Below are 24627 nucleotides of genomic sequence, written 5' to 3' on the forward strand. Positions count from 1 at the left end.
TAAAGACAAATTCCTTTTCCTATTTTGTGGGCTTTGATAGCAAAGATGCGAGAGAGCAGAAAGAAGTAACGAGGGAAGTGACAAATTAAACAAAGCTCAAGTCATTGTTTTTAAGTCCCTCGAGGAACCCAGTAGATGAAGGGAGTGGGTACAATGATCATTCCTGGTTTTCCAGGAGAGTCCTTCCTCCCAGGTAGCTAGAACAATAGTTAACCTGTTTCTCTATAGAACACCTTTGCATTTTTGAGATGGGTGGTACCCAGGTCACCTGGCACAATCCCTTTTTGAGAAATTCCTCTTCCTCAGGAACAATTCAACTCTATAGGTACCTAAATAATTTAGTATTCCCTGTCTTCCTCCTCTCTTTCTCTCTTGTTGTTGTTATTGTTTTTGTTTTTTTCTTCTCTGAGACAGGGTTTTACTATGTAGACCAGGCTGGCCTCCAACTCTGAGATCCACCTCTGCAGTCTGAGTGCTGGGTCCAATGTGTGTGTCACCACGGCCCCTCCCCTCTGGGTCTCATCTTTGCTCATCTTTGTCACGTGCTTTCTACGTGTCCTTCGAAAAATTATAATTTTAGCATAAGTTAGGTATGTGTTACAGTTTTAAAACTTATATAAGAACTCCCCAAGGCAGGCAATATCTCCCTTCATTTTATAGATTAAAAACACAGCCTTCATGTAGGAAAATAGGACTTAGCAGAGTCTTAATTTAAACCTTTATAAAATGAATCAGAATTATGTAGCATCATCAGATTATTGTGGATGTTAATTTTTTAAGGCATGCTCAACAGGGAGGGGCGATAAGTTATGTTTATTTTATCTAGCACTGTATTCTCATTGTTTGGCTCATGAATATGTGTTGAAAGGATACTTAGACGCAGTGTATTTAACATAATATCTAGCCTATAAAGTTCCTAAGAGTTAGGCCTGATGTGTCATGTACAAGTAATCCCAACCAGTGTTCAGGAGGTGGAGCCAGGAAGATCAAGTCAAGGTCATTCTTGTCTATGTAGCAAATCAAGGTTGGTCTAGGCTCAACACCAAAATTTATTTATTTATTTTTTGATACAGGGTTTCTCAGTAACTATGGAGCTTGCTCTTGTACACCAGCCTGGGCTCAAACTCACAGACATTTGCCTGCCTCTACCTCTTGAGTGCTGGGATTAAAGGTGTGCGCCACCACTTCCCAGCCACAATTTAATTTTTTTTGTTGTTGTTGTTTATCTAAGATAGGGTTTTTTCTATAGCTTTGGAGCCTGTCCTGGAACTAGCTCTTGTAGACCAGCCTAGCCTCAAACTCACAGACATTTGCCTGTCTCTGCCTCCCAAGTGCTGGGATTAAAGGTGTGTGCCACCACTACCCAACTTAATATTTTAAAAATTTAAAAAGTGGGGGCTGGAGAGATGGCTCAGAGGTTAAGAGCACTGGCTGCTCTTCCAGAGGTCCTAAGTTCAATTCCCAGCAACCACATGGTGGCTCACAACCATCTGTACTGAGATCTGGCACCCTCCTCTGGCGTGCAGGCAGAATGTTGTATACATAATAAATAAATCTTTTAAAGAAATTTAAAAAGTGCTTTCCAATGTCGCAGTCATTAATTAATCATGATCAATCTTGATGCCTTACCTGATCACCCAATTAATCACCAAATACATCACAAATCTAGATCCTTTCTGTTATTCCACTACTGCCCAATCACAATCACTGCTCAGTTCAAGAAGGTGAAGAGAGATGGCTCAGGGGTGAAGAGTCCTTACTGTCCATGCAGAGGCCTCAGGTTTGGTTCCCAGAACCCACAAAGTGGCTCAAAGCCACCTGTAAATCCAGCTTCAAGGGGTCAAATACCCTTTTCTGGCCTCCACAGGTACCAGGCACACAGATAGTGCATAGACACACATGCAGACAAAACACTCACAAACATAAACAATAATTAAATTAACAAGGTAAGCTGGGTTTTCCATGTACATCTGCCTGACTACCTCCCTTGTCTAGCTTCTATTTCTTCAATCTATTCTCAATTTTATCTTCAGAATGACTTGGTATTTCTAGATTTAGTGAATTTTGTTGTTTTGTTTTTGAGACTGGGTTTCATGTAGCCCAGGACTCACTTCCTATTCATTCTGTAGCTAAGGATGACTCTGAACTCCTTATCCTCCTGCCTTTACCTCCTGAGTGCTGGGATCATTGAGTACATTATAACACCTAACATACATAGTTGATATTGGTGTAATTCTTTAATGGTTCTGATATTCTTTGTAAAGTCAGTATTTATTGAGAATATTATGCTAGACACTCTTCTGATTGCTTTATATACATTAAGTCACCTACTTTTTTTTGACACAGAATCTTACTCTGTGACCAGGCTGGCCTAGAGTTCACTCTACAGCACAGGTTGGTCTTCTGCTGACGGAGCCTTTCAAGGACTGAGATTTCAGGTCTGAGCTACCACTCAGCTTTAACTCAGCTGAGCTTTAGGAAAAGCTAAGGCCAGAGGAAGATTTCAAGCCCAGGGAGGCTGACTGACTTGTGTAGAAGTCACACATCAGCGTGAAGGTATGGATGTAGGAGTCTGAAGCAGCCCACTTGCTCCTTGCCTTCCCAGACCGCGCCTCTGCACAGCCTCCTGGGTGATTACTGCACAGCATCTAGGCGGTTACTCTTCTACACTTCCTCACCTCCTCTTACAACTCCCTCTCAAGACATTACTGAGTTACTAATTAGCTCTTCATATACACGGTAGGAAGTGGTTATTATGAGTAGATGCTCAGTAGATGTTGAGTGAATGAATGAAGATTCACAGTAAGATTCAAGAAATGGGGGCTAGAGAGATGGCTCAGAGGTTAACAGCACAGGTTCCTGTACCAGAGGACCTGAGTTCAATTCCCAGCCACATGGTGGCTCACAACCATCTATAATGAGATCTGGTGTCCTCTTCTGGAGTGCAAGCATACATGCAGGCAGAACACTGTACACAGTAAATAAATCTTAGAAAACAAACAAACAAAAGATTGCAAGGCCAGCCTGGTCTACAGAGCTAGTTACAGGACAGCGAGGGCTACACAGAGAAACCCTGTCTTGAAAAATAAAACAAAAACAAAAACAAAAAAAGCTGGGTGGTGGTGGCACACGCCTTTAATCCCAGCACTCGGGAGACAGAGGCAGGTGGATCTCTGTGAAAGAAGTGGGGTTTAGCAGCTGGAGAGACGGCTCAGTGGTTAAGAGCCCTTGCTCTGCTCTCCCAGAGGACCCTGGCTGCTGTGGGCAGGACCAGGCATGAACTCAGTGCACACAACTCAGTGCACACACATTCAGGCAAGCAGAACACTCATATACATAAAATAAAATAAATAAACCCAAGAAAAAGAGAATGAAAGAAGTGGAGCTCGGAGGCCGAGGCAGGCAGATCTGCATGAGTCTAAGACCAGCCTGGTCTGCAGAGTGAGTTCAGTCTCCAGAATCAACACAATAGGAGGTGAGACCTGACTCCCCAAAGTTGTCTTCACAGGTATACCATGGCTACCGTGGGGGAGTATACACACGCACACACACACACACACGCTCACAATGTATTAGAGGCTGGAGACATGGCTCAGTGGTTAAGAACATTTACTGCTCTTACGGGGGACCACTGGGTGGCTCCTAACTTCCTGTAATCCAGCTCCAGGCAATCTGATTCCCTCTTTTGGCCTCTGCAGGCATCAACACACATGTGGCATATTACAGATATATAACCAAATAAAAATAAATCTTTAAAAAACAGTTCTGTTTGGAGAAACAGAGTTAAGCAGCCAGAACATGGTCATTTCTCAGTAACAACTTTACTTCCTATTTGGACACCAGGGAGCGCCATTACTAACGCATTCCAGACAAGGGTTGCTAAACCTTTCTAAGCACATCTAGAACGATTCTGTGTGTGTGTGTGTGTGTGGTGCTGTGAGTGGAACCTTTTTTTTTGTCTGCTTTCGAATCTGTAGCTCCACCACTCCCTATTACTCCTACCTAGTCACTCAGTTATATTACATGCTTGTTCATTTTTGCAACTTGAGTTTGAGATCTGGCTCGGAACAGAGTAGAATCTAGGTCAGGGGTTTGCCTTTTGTTCTGGCCAATTTTCCAGCACACTGCTGTCACTCAATAAATATTTGAGTGATCAAATGAACTAACATTTACCAGCAAGCTTTATTAAGTATTTATGATGTGCAGGGTGCACAGGGACAATGACCTCTGGGACTCACAGTCACAACTGTAGTGGGAGGGGCACATATGTTTATGGTCTGAAGTGTGATTCAGGTAGCAGTTTCTTTTTTTCTTTCCTTTTATTTTATTTTGTGACAAGGTTTCTCTGTGTAGGCTTGGCTGGCCTTGAATCCACAAATCTGCTTGCATCTGCCTCCTGGGTGCTGGGACTGAAGGTGTGTGCCATCTCTGCCTGACTGGTAGCGGTTTCTTTTAAAAGATTTTTTTACATTTACTTGTGGTGTGTGTGGAGGTTAAAGGACAGCTTGTGGGGATCAGTTCTCCTAGGATGTGGGTTGTATGACTGGAATTCAGGTCACCTTGGTCCTCTTGTTGGCTTTAGGTTGGCTTTTTTTTTTCTTTTTTGGGTTTTTTTAGACAAGAGTCCTGGAACTCATTTTTAGACCAGGCCTTGGATCCTCCTGCCTCTGCTCCCCTAAGTGTTGGGATTAAAGGCGTGAACCACCACCACTGGACTAGGTTGGCCTATCTAAGTAGCCATTCAACATGTAGCTAGACCAAGAAGAGGTTAACTTTATTGGTGGGGTGGGTGTGGGGGAAGTAGGGTGAGGAGGGTTTCTGGTAGAAGAAACAACAGATGCAAGGGCTCTGAAGCCTGTTTGATGTGTTTGGAAACTTTCTGAAGGCCCATGGGTTGTAGAGCAGTTATTCAGCTTGTCTGAGGTTCTGCGTTTAACCCACGACACTGCAAAAGCACACACACACACACACACACACACACACACACAGAAAGAAAAAGACTAGTGTGGTGGGAGCTTTGAAAAGTGGGGAGAGTGGTAGCAGATGACGTCGGACGTGTATTTTTATATCAACAGCCTAACCCTTAAGCCAGGCAGCTGTTGGGCAAATCCGTGTTCTGGTCTTCAAAGGGCTTGCTTAGAACAGAAGCTGGTTTATCACTGTCAGAAGAGGGACTGAGTCTAATCCAGTCTCCTGCCTCTGGTGCCAAGGACGGAGGTAAGGCACGAGGTTTCAGTAAAGTTCTGCTGACGGTAAGCTTGAGAAGAGAACAGGAAGTATAGGCTTTGTTGAAGGAAGCCCGGGCGGGGTTCTCTGTTTTGGGGGCACGCATTCTCAAGTCGCTGCCACCTCCTCTAACAGAATCAGAGATGGGAGAGAGAGTGAGGAACTAGCCACAGGCTTTAACTGATAAATCTCAAGAGGGTGGGGGCTTGAGGAACGGGTAGGAAAACAGGCAAGAGCCACGCAAGGGCATCTGACATAGATCAGTGTGTTAGGAAGGTAGATAGACTTTTTAGGCTACATGCCGGTGAAATATTACCTACGTGGGATGGACATTTCATTGTGCTTTTCGGAACAATTTCTTCTGTAAACACTTGTAGCTCCAATGCGCTTGGCTAGGGGCTCCTCTAGTAAGGGTCATGGCCACCTAGGAACTAGTCCTGCCTGCAGTACTTAGATGTGGCCACCAGGGACCGCTGCGTACGAGAGACAGGACGCGCGGGTTCCAGAGCCGCAGAAAGGCGGAAGCCGATTGGTTACGAGGCGCGTCGAAAGGGAGGAGCCCGGGAGTCGGGAGTTGGGGGCTGGGAGCGCGCCCCTGGACCGAGCCCGGCGGGACTGTGGTCCCCTCAGGCGGCTCCCGGTCGGTTATCGGGGTGCCAGGTTTCTGTGCAACCTGGCTGTACAGTGGAGCCCGGGGAGCAGCGCCGCGGCCCAGGGATCCGGGCAGGGCAGTCGCTGTCACCTCCGTCGCAGGCCTGAGTTACCTGAGCAACTGCGTGTCAGGGGCTCGCCCGCGGTTAGAGCGGGAGGCTGGGGTGCGCACGGCAGAGGCCGACGCCCCATCCTTGGCGCGGGGCCGCGGTCCTGACGACCAGCAGCGCAGGCCCGGTCCCCACGAGACCCCGCCGATTGCTGTGGGCTCCGGCCTGCCGTCTCCAACAGGTTATTCCGGGATAAGCCGGCTCTGGGGCGGGCCCGGGCTTCGCTGGGGGCCGGGCGGCGCGGGGCGGGCCGGCGGTAGAGCACGCCTCCGCCCACCTCGGGCCCGCCCCGCGCCGCCCTCCCGCCCTCCCGCCCTCCCGAGAGCCGCTGTCCCGGGCCTGGCCCGTGCGCGTCCGCCTGGTGCACCGGGGCACCGGCAGCCGCAGAGGTACGGGACCGGGCAGAGCTGTTGACCTCGGATCCCGGAGCCATCTGTGTCCGCTGGGGCCTGCAGGTCGTACGCTGAAGCCCTAGCTGCTGCCGCTCACCGCTGGCCCGCGGGGCGAGGTCAGGTGCCCCCCTTCTCTCTCTCCTCCCTTCTCTCCCTCCCCCACCTCGGTGCGGGCGGGAGATCCTGCCCGCCTCCTCCCGCAGGGGTGCAGCAGGCTGCGGAGCTGACAGCGGCCCCACAGCCACCCTGCCCAAACTCTCCGGAAGCAGCTAGAGCTCAGGCCGCCGGACCCCGGCAGGACCCACTGTTGGACCGGAGGCTCTGGTCCTTCTGCGCCCAAACTTGGAGCGCTTGACCTTCGGTTGTCGGAGGAGGCAAGCCCGCAGGTGGCTGTGCAGCTGCGGTGCCGCGAGGCATCTTGCCTGGGAATTGTCGACTGCATTCCCTGACTCTGGGATTTGCTTCTGGGATCCAAAGGTGTCTACATCAGGCGCATGTTGACTGAGACCTACAGTCATGGATGTGTGCGCCCGTCTTGCCCTGTGGCTTCTTTGGGGTCTCCTCCTGCATCAGGGTCAGAGCCTCAGCCATAGTCACAGCGAGAAGAATACAGGAGCCGGCACCGGGACGACTTCAGAGGAGTCCGCTGAAGCAGGTAAGGCCTTGCTGCTGCGGGCTGGACTGGGCTGGAAGCTTGACTGACTCAACACTGAGGGGCCCGAAGTGGGCAAATTGGAATCTCCGCACACGTGAGGTTGGTGGGGGATGCACACATAGCACCGTGTACTCTCGGTCGTCCAAGAAGTTCTGTCTAGAAGTCATGCCTAATGTTACTATTTCCCCGACGACTTTCCTTAGCCCTCCTCGGGATGTTTTGGTGGTAGTGAGAAGCCTTTGGGACACCTAGACTTTTCAGATCAGCAAGGTGTCTTGTCCGGAAGAGTAGTCTTCCCAAGTGTTAAAATTGCTTTTAGCCAGTTTTATCACTAGAGGGGGCGGGCGGTGGTGGTGGGCTGGCCACACGGGATGGGCCAGGAAGATCAGGGCTGGGCTGGCTCTGTTTCCTTATAGCCAGGTGTTCAGATATGTTCTAACCGTTGAGAGAATCCTAGCCCTTGTTTCCCATAGATACTCGCTGTCTTTTGGGTTTGCCTATGTGGAATATCAAAGCAAGTCCCAAGGTGGAATCCTCCTTACCACAAAGGAGTTAAATGGCCCTTTCTTGACTTCTCCATAATAAAATATCCTGGACCATTTGTTGGCTTAATCTGTTTCTTCTGAATGATGAGAGTAAGGATTCCATGGTATTATTTTTAATCTGTCCTTACGTTCCTTCTATACTTGTGGAGCCTTGTTCGGCAGCAGTAGCAGTGGTATATATTCTTGCAGTAGAAAGGAACTTTTGAAAAATACGTTTATTTTCTCACATAGCTTAGAAGTACGTTTGTTCCCGTTTTCTGTTTCTCACCCCTTGTCACTATGATCTGCCTAAACACTGGCCTGAAGGCTTGAGGGTAGAGGAATAGCTGGGGTGTTTGAAGATGGGGAAGCTCAGGGGAGGGGTGTCTCAGGGTAACTGCTGATACAAGTAGGAAAAGTAGAAGTCCCGGTGGGCCAGGAGTTCCATGGATTGCATTAGTGGTAGTTTTTTTCTTACACTGCCCTCTCTCAACTTTCTTCACTGGTTTGGGTATGATTTTAGGTGCTTCAAGGACTGGTTTTCAGATGATGCCAGGACTGTCTACATGAGCATAGAATTTGGGCTGTTGCTGTTAGGTTAGAGCAGTCTCCCAGGCCTCTGAAGCTTCGCTTAACTATTGTTTTTCACCAGACTATGCCGGGAAGGGTTGGTTGAACTGTGAAGTAGCCCTGAGCAGCATCTCTGCTCTCCTTGTTTCTAATTGGTAATTTATCCTTCGTTTTCACTTCAGACTATGCATGTTTGACCTAAAATGAATCTTTTTGAAAGGTGTTCTGTACTTTGGATCTGAACTAAAAGGATACAGCTTTGAGTTTCAGGCAATCGCTAGCCTTTAGAAAATTGACTTTTGATGGAGTGTGTGTTTTGCCTGAGGTCGAGAAGCGTCTAGCATTCCCCAGGAATATCTCATGGGCTTGAGTTTATGGAGACATTCCTCATACATCTTATTTTAGAGGACTGGCTATTCCGATTAAGCCATAAAGGCCTCTCTCTTCATCTTTATTTCCTCTTAGTTCACTGGGATGTAGGTTTTTGTGGGAATGTAAGTGTCTACCAGTATTGCTTTGTTAGTTTGTCTCCTTGGCTCACTATGGAACTTTGTCTCAGGCAGGGACTTACTTTTTTCAAAGAAGTGGCTCATAGTCTGGGCTCTGTGAAAGGGTTTGGGGAGAAATTGTCTATATAGCAGGGACTCTTGTGGCCTTTCCAACCCCTCTGTATCCACAGAACACAGGAATTTTACTTGTTAAAACTACCCCCCACCCCTGCTTCTCCTTTTGAGATAGGGTCTTCAGTAGCCTAGATGTAACTGAAGCTGGTCTTGAACTCTTGACCTTCCTGCCTCCACAATTTTTTTTTTTTTGCTAAGTTACAGGCATCTCCCTTTATTACCCGAGACTGAATACATAACAGCAATGTGTCCAGATTCATTAATCCTCACATGAGGGCCAAGAAACCTGGAAGCTATGCCATTTCACAGAGTATTTTAATGTTAAAAATCCAAAGGAATAACATTCTTACAAAAAAATTTAAGAAGTTGACATATTTTTGTGAAAGTCTGAACCATCTGAAACGCACCTTGTTTGGGAGAGCAAGTTTATTTTGTATTTTATTATAATGAGCCAGTTTTCTAAGCTTTGTCTACTAAAAAATTAATCTGCCTCCACAATTTAAATGCTGGACTACAGGGCATCAGACACTGTATCTGGCTTCCTACCACTTTTCTCCACCACATTCAGTGTAACTGGTAAATTTCTGTGCTTTGTACAGCTTATATTTTAACAGTTACGTGACTTATTCTGCAAAACCTCACAATAGCTGTATTAAAATTCAGGGAAGGGTAATAATCCTCATTGGCCCAGCGAGTAAAGGCTCTGGCTGTGCATTCTGGTGACCTAAACTTCATCCCTGGAACCCAGGTGAAGGTGCAAGGAGATAACTGTTGTCCTCTGACTTCTGAATGTGCATCATGGTAAGTGTGCCCACAAATGCACGTATGTACCCCCAAATTAAGAGACAGAAAGGGGGCGCTGGGTTCTTTGCTCGGTATTTGAAGCAGGTACTCTGATGCTTATGTCCTGGACTTCTTCCATTTTCTCAGGTCCTATCCTGTTAAAGGAGTGCTAGGTGGGGCCTAGAGAATGTTGCTTTCCTCCTGGCAATTAGGCAGGTCCTGGTGACTCTGTATCTGAGTCTGAGAAAAGGGATGCTTTTTTTTTCTCTTTTGGAGAGTGTGTTGATGAAAGAATTCCACACCCTCCCCCCCATTTTGGATGTATGTGTAACCCATTTCCTTTTAGATAGTCATAAAATTTGATTCTAAGGATTTTATTAAAATCTTTATAGTGGTCAGGTATGATGCTCAGGAGGCAGAGGTAGAGGAAGCTGAATTTCTGTGAGTTCTAGGCTAGCCTGGTCTACACAGTGATAGGAATACATAGAGAAGACTGCCTCAGAAAAAAAAAGAAAAGAAATACTTAATGACTTGCGACATGGTGTGATGGTGAAGGTAGAGATGGGGTCGCAATGATAGCTTCTACACCAAAAACTGTTAAAACCCAGCTGGGCAGTGGGGGCACATGCCTTTAAATCCCAGCATCTCTATGAGTTCAAGGCCAGCCGGTCTATAGAGTTCCAGGACAGGCAGGGCTGTTACACCCAGGAGTCCTGTCTCGAAAAGCCAAACCAGAGCAACCCTGACTGGGGATGAAAGGTGAACCAGCTGTTAAGAATACTTGTTGCTCCTGCAGAGAATCTGGGTTTCGTTTTCAGTGCTCACATGGTCGCTCACAACCATCCTTAACTCCTGTTCTAGGGGCTCTGCTAACTTCTTATGACCTTTGAGGGCACCCAGCATGCAGATGGTGCACATAAATATGTGCAGGCAAAACACTTAAACACATAAAATAAAAATAAACATATCTAAAAAAAACCTCACCATGGAGGCTGAGGTTATGGGTAGCCCAGTTGATAGAGTGCTTATTTGTATACATGATATCCTGGGTTTGATCCTCTCTCAACACCAAAACCAAACCAACCCACCCACCAACCAGACCAACAAAATCTCTGAATGCTGAGCTTGCAGCGCTCTCATTGGACAATGGAGAGAACATTCCTTTCACTTTTTACTTTTTAAAAACACCTGAACAGGGCTGGAGAGATGGTTCAGAGGTTAAGAGCATTGCCTGTTCTTCCAGAGGTCCTGAGTTCAATTCCCAGCAACCACATGGTGGCTCACAACCATCTGTAATGGGGTCTGGTGCTTTCTTCTGGCCTGCAGGCATACATACAGAATATTGTATACATAATAAATAAATAAATATTTAAAAAAAACACCTGAACACCTAGCTGTATTAGGTAATTTTCTCCCAAGATCTGTATAGACAGATCTATATGCTGTGTTATTCTAGGGCCTACATTTTTGAAGCTGACTCAGAATGAAGACTGGGAATCTCTAGACTCTAGGGTCCTTGCTTTCAGAAACTCAGATGTTTTTCTATAGAATGTCTTTTGTGTGAGAGACCTCAGGTCGAGTCTGGAGTTGTGGCTGCCATGATTGATGGTTTTGAGGGTCTCTAATCAGAAACTGGTTTAGCTGGAATAAGGTCCTGGAGGATAGGCATCTATGCAGAGTGCAGGCTGTCTTCTCAATCAGCCTCTTTGGAGTGGCAGGTCAGCCCAGTCAGCCCACCCAATTAGTTGCTGCTGCTTCCAAGGCTATAAATGGCCTGGCCATCTTGGTAGCTAAGCTAATTTTAGCTGAGGGTGGCTCCTGGAACTGGGCTGGAGCCAAGAGCAGGTGGGTGGGGCTTGGTTGAAGCTAATACCCTGGGCTGGCAAGAGGGACAAGCTATCCTGGGGAGCTTGGACGTATTGACTTCCAGGCCTCAGCTTTGACAATCACCTTTAGCTAGGTTAATTGATTCAGCAAACATTGAACAGTGCCAGCTCATACTGTATTTATTCAACAAGTGATTGAGTGACCTCTCTGGGTCAGTTACTGTGTATACTTTCTGTGGGGATTTAAGGATGAAGGAAAGAGTTGTCTTCTTTCTTCATGGAAGTTTATACTCTGTTAGGGAGACAGTTCATAAGCACACAAATACTGTCTTGTGAAAAATGGATCAGAGAAAAATGCAAATACGGTGCTCAAGGGAATGAGAAGGGACTAGAGACATAGTTAAAGCTTGAACCTGGTGTCTAGCAATTATTACAATCTCCATGCAGCTCTGGCTAGCCTAGAACTTGTCGTGTAGACCTGGCTACTCTTGAACTTTAAGAGATCCACCTGTCTCAACTTCCCAAGTGCTAGGATTAAATGCATTTGCCACCACTCCTGGCTCATTATGAATTTAATTTATTTCATTTAATTGTTATAGCCAGCTTCTGTGATAGATGTTATCCTTGTTTTATAGGGCAGTAAATTAAATAAGAGAGGTTAAATAACTTTCCCAATGTTACACTGACAGTGAAGAGAACCAGGGTTTAAATTCAGGATTCTGGCTCATTTCCTTAGCACTACCTTAGCTAGTAAGTTATCTTGCAAAAGTCACAGTAGAGGTGGTGTGTGTTTGTGTGTGTGTGTGTACGAATATACATTCATACAGAAAGCTGTGGGAAGTCCAGGGACCAAGTGACTAAACTTGCCTGGGAGAACTGGGGGAGGCTTTAGAGTTTTCCCCATAGTTTTTTTTTCTCAGATCTTGGGGAGATAAAAAGTGGTTGCTTGATTTAAGAGTTAAGAGATGGAAACAAGCTCAACCTACTTGTTTTTATGTGTGAGGAAATGATTCCCAGAGAGGCATTAGCTGTAAGTCTCATAGTAGGCTATTGGTTGAGAACCTAGACCAGGACGTTTGAGCCAAAGATCCAGACTTAGCTATTCAGTGTGTAAGTCAGAATAATGACAGTTTACTGCTTGCTTGTACTGTAGATGGAGCTACCCAATGAGCCTGAGCCTAATTTTTTTTTTTTTTTTGAGGAAGAGTTTCATGTAACCCAGGCTGGCCTGGAGTTTACTGTGTAACTGAGGATAACTTTGAACTGATTTCCAGCCACTATATCTCTCCCAAGTGTTTTTACCACCATGCCTGGTTTTATTTAGGTAATATTAAGAACAACATAATGCACAGACTTCATCAAATTCTAATAGTATAGACTGTGTAGGCAAAGGGAGAAAGATCTGCATAGGCTGTACTAGGCTAAGGTGACCGGAGAGCACTGAAGGAAAGAGGGTATTGTGGATATCTGGGTGACCATTGTGAACATATGGAATCTCACTGTCAGGTGGTTGGGTAAACTAGACAGGTGCTTCTCTGCTGGCTGGCTGTCTCATGGGAGCACTGTAGATAGGAAGAATGCAATCATGTGTGACCATTGCTATCGTCATAATTACCATAACTTTAACGTAATGATAAATGTAAATACTTTTTAAAGATATCTATAATAATGTAATATTATGTGAGAATATCTATGATTTTGGTTGGTGACAAAAACTATAGGTACTGTTAATATTGTAGTTGACAGCATATATATTGCACATACACATATATTTGAAAGAAATACTAACTTGCAGTAAGAGAATATTGAAAATGATGATGTAGGCTGGGTAGGAAGATGCAAGCCTATAATCCCTGGCATTTAGGAGACAGAGGCAGCTTTCAGAGCTTGGGAGACAGAACAGGAAGAGAAGCAAAAGTTTAATGACCATCCTAAGTTACATAGAGAATTGAAGGTCAGCTTTGGGCTACATGAGACTCTGTGTCCAAACAAAACCAAACAGAACAAAGCAAAATAGAAATTTCGTTCCCAGACATGGTGGATCATGTTGATAATCCCAGAACTTTGGAGGCTGAGACAAGAGGATTGCTATGAGTTTAAGGCCAGCCCAGGCTATAGACTGCTACCCCTATCTCCAGAACCCTGAAACAAATAACAAATTTCTGCTGTTTGTCCCAGGAATGAGGCCTTGTTGAAGGGAGTGGTTTTCTAGGTCTTCACAGAACTTGGACTAAGTTCTTTATGGGGCCTTTGAGTCACATTGCAGTCACAGAGGACATTCTGGTGCGTAACTATCTGTGGGAAATGATTCTCAGGAAACCCAGCAGCTCTTTCTGTCAGGCTCTTGAGGAGGAAAAAGATATCTTATATGGGTTTTTTTTTTAACTGTTTATAAAAAATGGTGAAATACTAAGATAACAAAATATAAAATGTCCGAATGAACATAAGAAATAAACTACTACAGAGTTTTCTTTATTAAATCAAGGATACTTTGTATGCCTTTCTGATATAAATGTAGTACTTTGTATGTCTGTTTTCTTCTCTGGGATCTTTGTGAAGGAAGATAGGAGTGGTTGTAATTTTTTTTGTTTTTGTTTTTCTAGACAGGGTTTCTCTGTGGATTTGGAGCCTGTCCTGTAACTATCTCTTGTAGACCAGGATGGCTTTGAACTCACAGAGATCCACCTGTCTCTGCCTCCTGAGTGCTGGGATTAAAGGCGTGGCCACCACCGCCTGGTAGTAATTTGTTTTCATTGTGTCGAGGCTACCCATTGTTGAAGTTTGTTGGAAAGACTGGTAATCAGGGACTGTTTGAATGAGATATTATTATTTTTCCTCCTTGCAAATGTCTCATGTTTGAGCATGGCCTCAGCCTTTGAAGGTAATATCCAAGTTCAGATCCCTCTTTAATCTTTTTTTTTTCCCTTACAAGACAGGGTTTCTCTGTGTATTTCTGGCTGTTCTGGAACTAGCTCTGTAGATCAGGGCTGGCCTTGAACTCACAGAGATCCACCTGCCTCTGCCTCCTGAGTACTGGAATTAAAGACTTGCACCACCATGTTATAGATATTTGCATTGGTATGGATCTTGGTTTATTGATACAAACTTAAGGTCAATTTTGTTATATGTATGTATATTTCTGCTCTTGATTAAGGTATTATGAATTTATAATTAAGAATTATAGGTTAATAGATAGTCATTTATAATAGTCAAGCTTGTAGTCATGTTAGTTAGGTCTTCTAGATATATAGAGATATATTTCAGTTAGGTATTCTTCAAATCTTTCAGACACCTTCAGAATATGGCATTTAAATGTTTTTAGAACTTAGGACTTTTCATGACAATGAGACCCATCTGCTCCTGGCAGCACCAGTTACTTCAAGAGGAAGATGGGCATCAAAGAGGCTCCTTATGGAGTTTGCAAGCCATTTGGGCAAGAAACTGCTCTTGCCTGGACTGCTTAACCTGACATGCAGTATCCACAGAGAGATGACTGCTGAACTTGTCTAAAGGTGAGATGATCCTTCAGGGTTCCTGCTTCCTGAAAGAGTCTGCCAAATATTCTGCAGGACAAGAAAAATGTGACGGACAAGCTGCCAATATAGGTGAAACTGTCTTTGAAGTTTCCTGCTTCATGGAAAAGTCTGTTGGATACTATGGACCTGTAGGATGAAGATGGATGCCCCAATGGTACAGAAGAACTTTGGGTGACTGTCCAGGCACCGAGATGTCTCTTTCTGTCAGTTCTAGAGTTTTGGAAGTTGCTTATAATATACTTCCTGTTTACTTAAGTAGTATTTTATCCTTCTGGAGTCTTTGATGGAGATGAAGAATAGACAGAAATAAGATAGTTTTTCTTAGTTATAATAAGAGATAAAGTAGATAAAAATATTGTAACTCTAATTCTCGCTTGATAGCTGTTTTGTTATATGTAAATTTACCATGTTAAAGTTAAAACCTTCCTTTTTATTTAAACAGAAAAGGGGAGGTGATGTGGAATTCCCTTCTGTATGCTGCGATTACCATTGATGAATAAAGAAACTGGGTTGGCCTGTTGATAGGGCAGAACTTAGGTAGGTGGGGAAAACTAAACTGAATGCTGGGAGAAAGGAGGCGGAGTTAGGGAGAAGCCATGTAGCCCTGCCAGAGACAGACGCTGGAACTTTAGCTGGTAAACCACAGCCATGTGGTGATACCCAGATTAATATAAATGGGTTAAATTAATATGTAAGAGTTAGCCAGTAAGAAGCTAGAGCTAATGGGCCAACCACTGATTTAATTAATATGGTTTCTGTGTGATTATTTTGGTTCTGGGCAGCCAGGAACAAACAAGCGGCCTGTCTTCATACTACACCACCACCACCACCTGGCTCTCTTTAATCTTTTATTTATCCTCATTTTTACCATTTTCAAGAAGAATAAAATCTAGCTGGCAGTTTGCCTTCTAGATTTTATAACTAAAAAGGACAGTCTCAGAACAATAAATGGGAATCTGGATCCATTCTATTTTTAACCAAAACCGTTACTCATTGGTGAGCTCCAAAGGGAGCAAATAAATACCTGCTGATCTGGTCCTCAGAACTCTGCTATAGCCTTGCTCTCGTTATACTGACCAAGATATTTTTTTTTTTTTTTTTTTTTTAAAATATTTATTATTTATTTATTTATTTATTATGTATACAATATTCTGTCTGTGTATATGCCTGCAGGCCAGAAGAGGGCACCAGACCTCATTACAGATGGTTGTGAGCCACCATGTGGTTGCTGGGAATTGAACTCAGGACCTCTGGAAGAGCAGGCAATGCTCTTAACCTCTGAGCCACCTCTCCAGCCCCCCTGACCAAGATATTTGAATAGTACATACAGCCACCCATTTCCAAGCTGTTCTGGGGATTGGCTCAGTTGTTAGACCGCTTACCTAGCATGCATGAGGCCCTGGGTTTCAGTTTCCAGCACTGCATAAACTGGGCATGGTGGCACATATCTGTAATCCAAGAACTCAGGAAGTAGAGACAGGAGGATCAGAAATTCAAGGTCACCCTTGGCTATGTAAGGAGTTTGAAGCTAGTTTGGGATAAATGAGACAATTACAGTTCTTAGCACAAGGCTTGGTATATGGCATACCATACATATTATAAAGTTTGTGAATTTGAATTAGATTATGTTAAGTAGTTTGGATTCTACAGTAGTACACTAGGTGTCTGAAAGTTGAAAAATATTTTCCTTCGGATGGGTTACTTAAAGAAATAAGCTTCATGCTGGGTAGTGGTAGCACACACGTTTAGTCCCAGTATTTGGAGGCAGAGGCAGGTGGATCTCTGAGTTTGAGGCCACCCTAGTCAAAAAGAAAAGAAAGAAAGTTACTCTGTCTTTTTGACCATTGGCATTAAGTACTGAGATTTAACATCCTAGTATGTCATAACTGGAAGGGGTTTTAGGTATCATCTCTTATAAATGTCTTATTTTACACTTGAGAAAAACAAATTTGCCCAGTGTATTCCCACGCCAGTGATAGCAGCTAATGTTCCTCAATTCTCACTCAATGTTGTTTCTACTCTGCTGGAGCCTCTCTGCTATAATGGATAGTTTGCACAGTGAAGTCTCCAGGACCCAAACAGAAGAGAAGTTCAACTTTTGCTTCTTAGGTCTTACCCAGCTGGAAAGCATTTATGGTAGGTTCAGAAAAATAAGCCCAGCAGTTACACAGAGAAACCCTGTCTTGAAAAGCAAGCAAGCAAGCAAGCAAACAAACAAACAAACAAACAGTCCATGCATTGGACTAACACAGACTAATGTCTGTGCTCTGTATTACCGTGTTGGCAATATCTCTATAGACTTAACAGAATAGACTTGTGAAGGAGGTGGGCCTCATGCCATGTCTTCCCATTGTTTGATTCAGTGGATTGTACTATGGATTTGAAACTTCTATAGACAGGAATGATGTATAACGTCTTAAGCCTTGTAGGGTTACTTGTGGCCACCTAAAAAGTCCCAAGGAGAAGCTTTGTAAACACTGGAAATCTAACAATTTCTTTCCTGTTACAACAGCTTGCTAGGGTAGGTGAGGCGTCATTAGGGAAGACTCTGTCTTGGTTTTCAGAGTGGAGTAGCTTGCTTTGTGTGGAGAATATGAAAGAATATGAAAGGAAAAACCTGAAATGAGCCAACAGCAGTATAACTTTGTTTTCTGCTGGGGAGCTTAGAAAGAGAAGGTGCAGGCCCTGCAGAGTCTCTGTTGCTTTCTCAAATCAGGGTTCCAGCTAGAAAGCTTCTGTACGCTTTCTCTCTGTTCTCTCCATTGCGTTCTTTGGAGCATTTCTATATTTCTTTGTTTTGGTCTAGCAAACATGTGACTTATTCTTATGATTTTTGTCATTATTATTTGTTTTTTTGAGACAGGGTCTCACTATGTAGCTCTTGTTGCCCTGGAACTCATTGTGTAGACCGGGCTGACCTCAAGCTCACAGAAACAGAGATATGCCTGCCTGTGCCTGCCAGGTGCTGGGATTAAAGGTGTGTGCCACCACATCTGGCCAAATATGCTATTTATTGATTCTCTTTCATTTATGTATTTATTTTTGTCTTTTCTTTTTTTAATGGTTTCGGTCATGTGCCATGACAACAGATGTCTCCATTCTTTTTTATATGTTTTTCTCCTGTTTCATTTTTTGTTGTTATTACAATAGAATAGTCTTAACTTGTTGATGGTTTAAATCCTCGTGCTTTCTCATGCTTATTGAGCCATCTCCGTAGTCCCTCATTTTTTTTTATTGCTTTTATTGAGCTGTATATTTTTCTCCACTCTCCTTCCTTCATCTCTCCTCCCCTTTTACCCTCTCCCATGGTCCCCATGCTCCCAGTTTACTCAGGAGATCTTGTCTTTTTCTACTTCCCATGTAGATTAGATCCATGCATGTCTCTCTTAGGGTCCTCTTTGTTTTTTTTTTTTTTTTTTTGTTTGTTTTTTGTTTGTTTTTTAAGACAGAGTTTTACTGTGTAGCTCTGGCTGTCCTGGAACTCATTCTGTAGACCAGGCTGACCTTGAACTCACAGAGATCTGCTTGCCTCTGCCTCTTGAGTGCTGGGATCAAAGGAGTATGCCACCACTGCCCGCCTTTTTTAATAATTTGTTTTTATTTTATGTGTATTGGTGTTTTGCATGTATGTATGTCTATGTGAGGGTGTTGGATCCCATGGAACAGGAGTTAGATATAATTGTGAGTGGGTGGGAATTGAACCCAGGTCCCCTGAAAAAGCATCCAGTGCTCTTAAACACCGAATCATCTTTCCAGCCTCCTCTTGTATTTTTTATTATATCAATTTTCTTAACTCCCAGAATGTTTTTCTCCATCTCATTTATTCTTACCTAATCTCAGTCCTCAATGCTAGCTATGGCATACCTCTCATTTTTGATCAGTCTTGTAGCACTTACTATCTCCAATACTGTGTATGCACTTCACACTTTGCTTATACTTCTTCATTGAGAGACAGTATTATGTGTTGTCAGGAGCATGAAACCAGCCACAGTATTGTAAGAATGAAAGGTTTGGCAGGTAGAAGTACTTGTTTAACCTAGTACTTGTTAAAACAAAAACAAATACTTGGATGTTGGCTTGTTACCTACATTACTATTACTTCAGTTTGTTGACCATAGTGTATAAAATGTGTCTGTCACAATGTTGGTCAGAGAGCGTATGTTTAGTAGATATTTATTCAATAAACTAATGAATACACAATAATGAATTAGTCCTTAGAAATTGTAAGAGGGTAGTGAGAACACCAAGTAAACCAACACTGGTTCCTACAAAGTTTAGGTAAGAATGCCTTGGGATTTGAGGTTAAATTTACTTGGTTGCTGTTCTGAAGTTATGTGGGCATTGTTTTTCTGCCTAGCTGAGTGTTTTATCTTTATTTCTTGAGTGCCTAGGAAGTGACAATTTTGGTCACTCTGTGGGGAACTTTTTGCTAGTGCCTTTGGTTGGCAGTTTTTGTTTGAAACAGTCATGGCTACCTTGATCAAGTGGCTGCAGTAGGAATGGAGGAAGGCTAGGCCCCAGAAGGACATGATGCCTGTGGACAAGACTTCCTTGGGTTCTGCTGCTCTATCATTGGTTCTATGGTCTACATGGGTTTATTTCAGGTCAGACATGAGACAGCCAGATAAACAGAATGAACTTTTAACTGCTTTTCTTAGCCTGGCTTGTGGGATGAAGGAGGGAACCTTCTTTTATGGTCCCCACTGCTGAGCTGGTTGTGTAGAAGGGAGATGGGAGAGTCCTGTGCTGATTGCTTTTAAATGTTACCAGTGATGTTGAGAACTCCTTGGACCTTTTCTTCGAAGCATTAAGGAGGGCCTCTCTGGACTGGATAGAAGATTTCAAAAGAAGACAGCCCATTGTGCTGTCAGCATGGCCCAACTAAAGCAAACCTGATCCTTTCTCTGTTGCCTATATTTCCGGAGTTCCTGGTTGCCTTGTGTTGAGTTCTGGTCTAGGTAATGACCAGAAATCTTTCTTGCAGGCAGGCAGGCAGGCAGACTGGCAGGCTTCCAAATCTCATGTGTCTCTAATTTTTAAAGTGTGATTCAGTAGTTCTGTACTTGTTTGGCCTCTCTGGGTTATCTTAGGCCTCTCAAGAAGCTCTCAGAACTCTCATCACTACAGTGTGTGTTAAAGCAAACGTGCCCATGTTTGCCAAGTTCTCAGAGCCAGATTCTAAAATATACCAGCCAGGGAAGATGGGTGCCCTTCATGCTTATATCTCCCTAGGTTAGAAATCTGTGCTTTATGTTGTATGTTCCTGGAAGGTCAAATTTTCAGTGATCTTGTTTTGAGAAACTTGCTGATAGGGGCAAAGATCACTGGAACTCATACTTCATATCTCTAAAGAGATAAATATGTAATTCACACAACTCTTAATAACTTACCTGGGCAGTGGTGGTGCACACCCCTAATCCCAGCACTCGGGAGATAGGCAGGTGGGCCTCTCTGAGTTTGAGGTCAGCCTGGTCTGAGTTCCAGTTACACAGAGAAACCCTGTCTTGAAAACCAAATGATAAGTATGATGATGATGATAGGTAGGATTTCTGGAGCTTCTGGGTAGATGTTTTAAAACTATACAACAATCCTTACTGTTGTATAGTGTTCACTGTGTTTCTAAGAACTTAAGGTATAATTTTCTCAAGATGACTAAATTGGGATTTGAATTGAGCTTTATCTGATATCAAGACCAATAGGAATTCTAGTTTTGTTTAAATTCTAGTTTGTTTCCCTCCTGTGGAGGGATTTAAGTAAAGATAAGCATTTTGACTAGAAACAGTACCACTGTTAGTAGTGTTAGTGTACTCCACGTGGAAATGTCCTGAAAGAAGCTAAAATTAGGAGTTTGGGGGCTGTAAAGAGAGAAAGATCGACTGTTTTATTTATGAATTTTGAGTGTTACTTGGTGAAGTATTTAGCTGCTGTGAGTATTTTTTATTCAGTTTGTATCTTCCAAAAACTAGCGCTCTGGTTGGGTTGTTCTACATAGAAGACTTAGGATAGTGACTAGATCCACTATACTTCAGTTATGCCCCTTGTACATGTGTGTGCCTTTGCAGGCGAGCGTGTTTGAATGCTAGTGGTAGCTGGGTGTCAAGTCCCCTGGAACGGGAGTTGAAGGCTGTTGTAGCCACCCAACTGTACTGGCAACTGAACACAGGCCTCTTTGAGAGCAGTATGCAGTCTAACCACCATCTTTCCAGCCCCATATAATATTTTAATTAACTTGACAAATACTGGGCTTATATCCCAGGTTGACTTCAGTGTAGCTGAGGAGTTTCCTGCCTCTACTTGAGTACTGTGATTATAGGCATGTATTACCACACTTAGTTTTGTTTTGTCTGTTTTTTTCTTTTAGTGTTGGGGATTGAACCCAGGACCTTATGTATGCTAGACGGGCATTCTACCACTACTATATCTCTAGCTCTCCTTTGAGTTTTGAAATTACTTCTAATTTTGAGGACCTCCCCTCTCTCCTTTAAAGTATAAGCATTGGGGTCAATGAGATGACTCAATAGGAAAAGCACTTGCTGTACAAACCTAAGGATCTTAGTTGCCATCCTGGGAGCCCATGTAAAAGTGGAAGGAGACAGCCAGCTCCCCAAATACACACACGCGTACACACACACACACAAAATTAAAAAGCAAGTACAGTCAGGCATGGTGGTGCACACCTTGAATCCCAGCATCTGGGAGGCAGAAGAAGTGGATCTCTGTAAATTCAAGACCATGAGTGGTCTACATAGTGAGTTCTAGGATAGCCAGGGCTATACAGAGAGACCCTGTCTCAAACAAATGCAAAAAAAGCAAGTATAAGTATTTCTAAAATAGTAAAATCCATGAGCTAATATAAATATTTAAAATAATATAAAAATACATGTGTTATTTTGATGAGGTTACTCCTGAACTGAGGGATCAAACTTGCCTTTGCTCTCTAGAATTCTAGTATGAATCAGGTTGGGAAATAGTTACTATGAGAAAGAGCTACAGTAGGACTCTGGGTTGGGAGAGAGCAGTTCTGTTAGCTAAGTTCATCTGTCTATGAAGGATGTCAGAATCTCAAGACATGCTAGACACTGCCTGTCTTGTAGCTCCTGCTCGGCTGTTCTTCTGAGCTGAACATGTGCCTATACTATACTCTCACAGAGAACTGGGAACTTGGTGAGTCTGATTCCCTAAAGAATTCAGTGATGAAAATTAGGACATTTGAATAGATCTAATTGGTTGAACTGTGTGAAGGGCAGAGGCTTTCCCTGGGGGCCCTTTTTAATCTCCTATGGTTATAGACTTTTAAGGTTGAACTAATTAAAACATGTTGGCAGCTGGACTCAATACTTTTTTCCTTGCATTAGGTTTTGTTTCAGCCTCCTGGAGTTCTAGCAGTTGCTAAAAGATTGCCTTTCTTGAGGAACAGAGGAGTGGTTTCTATTTCCCCATGTACTAAATATACTATGATGTAACGTCTGTCCAGTATAGGCTGCTGGACAACTTGCAGTGGAATGAAATGTGTTTTGAGACCTGGCTTTGCTATTCTAAGATGCCCCTGAGGTTGATTTCTTATTTTGCTGTGTCTCCCCCAACTGCCGATGGGTTTATTCTGTTAGCTGGCAAGTAATTTCTCTTTCCTTGGTGTGTGTTCCTGCTCTAACCAGAAAAATGGATAAGGAAAGGATATTATTTATTTAGCCCCACCATGTGTCAGGTCAGGCTAGTCATGTTTACACAACTATTTTTTTTTTTTGAGGTATGCTTCACAATGCCCGTGTTATAGATGAGGAAATGGATTCAGAGAAGGAAAAGAACATGCCTGATGGTCATTACAGCTTGTTACCATCAAATCAGAATTCAGAAATCTATTAAGCTTCTGGTTACTTTCCCCAAGGTAGTGTAAATGACCTCATGCCTTTGTTGGTTTCCAGTCAATTTTCAGACTGATCATGGACTTCTAGGCTCAATGACTGTCTGTGTCAGCCTCCCCAAGCAGCTAGGATGCTATACTTACCCTTGTGCTTGTCCTCGAATCCCCTTATCCTTCTAAACAGCTAATTTCTCAATTTCAGGAAGTCCTCTCTGATTTCTAATGTCAAACACTGATTCCTCTGATTGCCTTATCTGACCGCTCCTATTCTTTCAAGGAGAACTGAATGAAGTTGTAAGGTTGGGATCTCAGCTGTCATGACAGACTGATGAAAGTCTTGGGTAGAATCTTGGCTAGCTCTTTGAGTAAAGCCCAGCCTGTGGCTTGCTAGTGTGCTGTTTTATTCCGGATGCAGTGGATCTCCATCCAAGGGCATTCTGGTTCTCCAGAGGTAGGTATCACTTCCTTTGGGGTATTTTTCTTGCTGTTTGGCTTTAAAGTTGTCCTTGCAGATAGTAGAGCTAGGCTCAGTGGTATCTGGGTAGAGAAGTATAATGAAGTTTAGTTGCTGGATTATGCCTACTGACTGTGTTATTTGCTGTTTTTATTTACTTATTCATCGTTTGCAAAGACTATTATATTAACCCAGCTTTTGGGACGATACTTCTGTAACGTTCACACTCTGAAATGCATCACTTCACAGAGTAAATGGCTTTCCTGGAAGAGGTAAGCATGTGTAAAGCCATTTTTAAAATAAGTTGAATTTTCTTTCTCAGTGACTGGAAAATAATTATAAAAGTATTTTTTTTAAACCAGACAGTGGTGGTGCACACTTTTAATCTCAACACTCGGGAGGCAGAGGGAAGTGGATCTCTGTGAGTTCGAGGCCAGCCTGGTCTACAAAGCAAGTTCTAGGACTGCCAGAGCTACACAGAGAAAACCTGTCTGGAAAAACAAAAACAAAACAAAAAGTATTTTTTGGCACTTGTCTATGAAAAAAGGATTTTTTTTTGGCTGGGCGGTGGTGGAGTATGCTTTTAGTACCAACACTTGGGAGGCAGAGGCAGGCGGAGGCAGACCTCTGAGTTTGAGGCCAGCCTGATTTTCGATCTAGTTCCAGGAAAGAAAAAGTTTTTTTTTTTAATTATGTGTAGGTTGTGTGTATCTGTGTGTGGATATGTACATGTGAGCGCATATGTCCTTGGAGCCAGTGGTGTCAAATCCTTTGGAGCTAGAGTTGCAGATGGTTGTGAGCTGCCTGAAGTGGGTGCCGGGAACTGAACCCTGGTCCTTTGGAAGAGCAACAAGCGCTTTAAATTGCTGAGCTATTTCTCCAGCCTGTTCCCACCCCCAATTTTGAGGCAAGGTCTCTCTATTCTCTGGCTGGACTGGAAGTCACAACATAGTCCAAGCTTGCCTTAAACTCAGAGAGATCTGCCCGGCCCTTTCAAGTGCTGAGACTAACCCCCAAATAGATGCTTTATTTTTTCTTTTAAATTTATTTATTTATTTATTATGTATACAGTATTCTTGGCATTCTGTCTGTATGTATGCCTGCAGGCCAGAATAGAGGCACCAGATCTTATTACAGATGGTTGTAAGCCACCATGTGGTTGCTGGGAACTGACCTGAGGACCTTCCGAAGGGCAGGCAGTGCTCTTAACCACTGAGCCATCTCTCCAGCCCTAGATGCTTTATTTTTACCATGAAAAAAGTTTGCTCTTTTGGGAACAAATTGCAAATTGGACCATAATTAAATATAGTAAAACATATTTTATAGGAAAAGTGGTAAGATTTAATATTAATAAAGTAAATTCTTCAATTGGATGATACATAGCAGATTTTTTAAATTTTTTTATTTTTATTTTTT

At 43.3% G+C, this 24627-nt stretch overlaps 1 protein-coding gene across 4 annotated transcripts in view; it reads left to right on the top strand.

The window, feature by feature from the left end:
* Positions 1-6304: 6304 nt before the first annotated feature.
* Stim1 (stromal interaction molecule 1) overlaps positions 6305-24627 on the top strand; it is a 193676-nt gene continuing 175353 nt past the window's right edge. For 2 of the 4 annotated variants that reach the window (XM_041675978.1, XM_041675980.1), the window contains exon 1: positions 6309-7034. In XM_041675978.1, the coding sequence (XP_041531912.1) occupies positions 6896-7034 (139 nt within the window). In that variant the 5' untranslated portion in view covers positions 6309-6895. Of the gene's footprint in view, positions 7035-24627 lie in introns of all 4 variants that reach the window. The other 2 variants (XM_041675979.1, XM_041675977.1) reach the window with 2 other exon arrangements.

This window comes from Microtus oregoni, unplaced genomic scaffold, assembly GCF_018167655.1.
Source record: "Microtus oregoni isolate MIOR12 unplaced genomic scaffold, Mior012 000027F_ref0000203, whole genome shotgun sequence".
NCBI lineage: Eukaryota > Metazoa > Chordata > Mammalia > Rodentia > Cricetidae > Microtus > Microtus oregoni.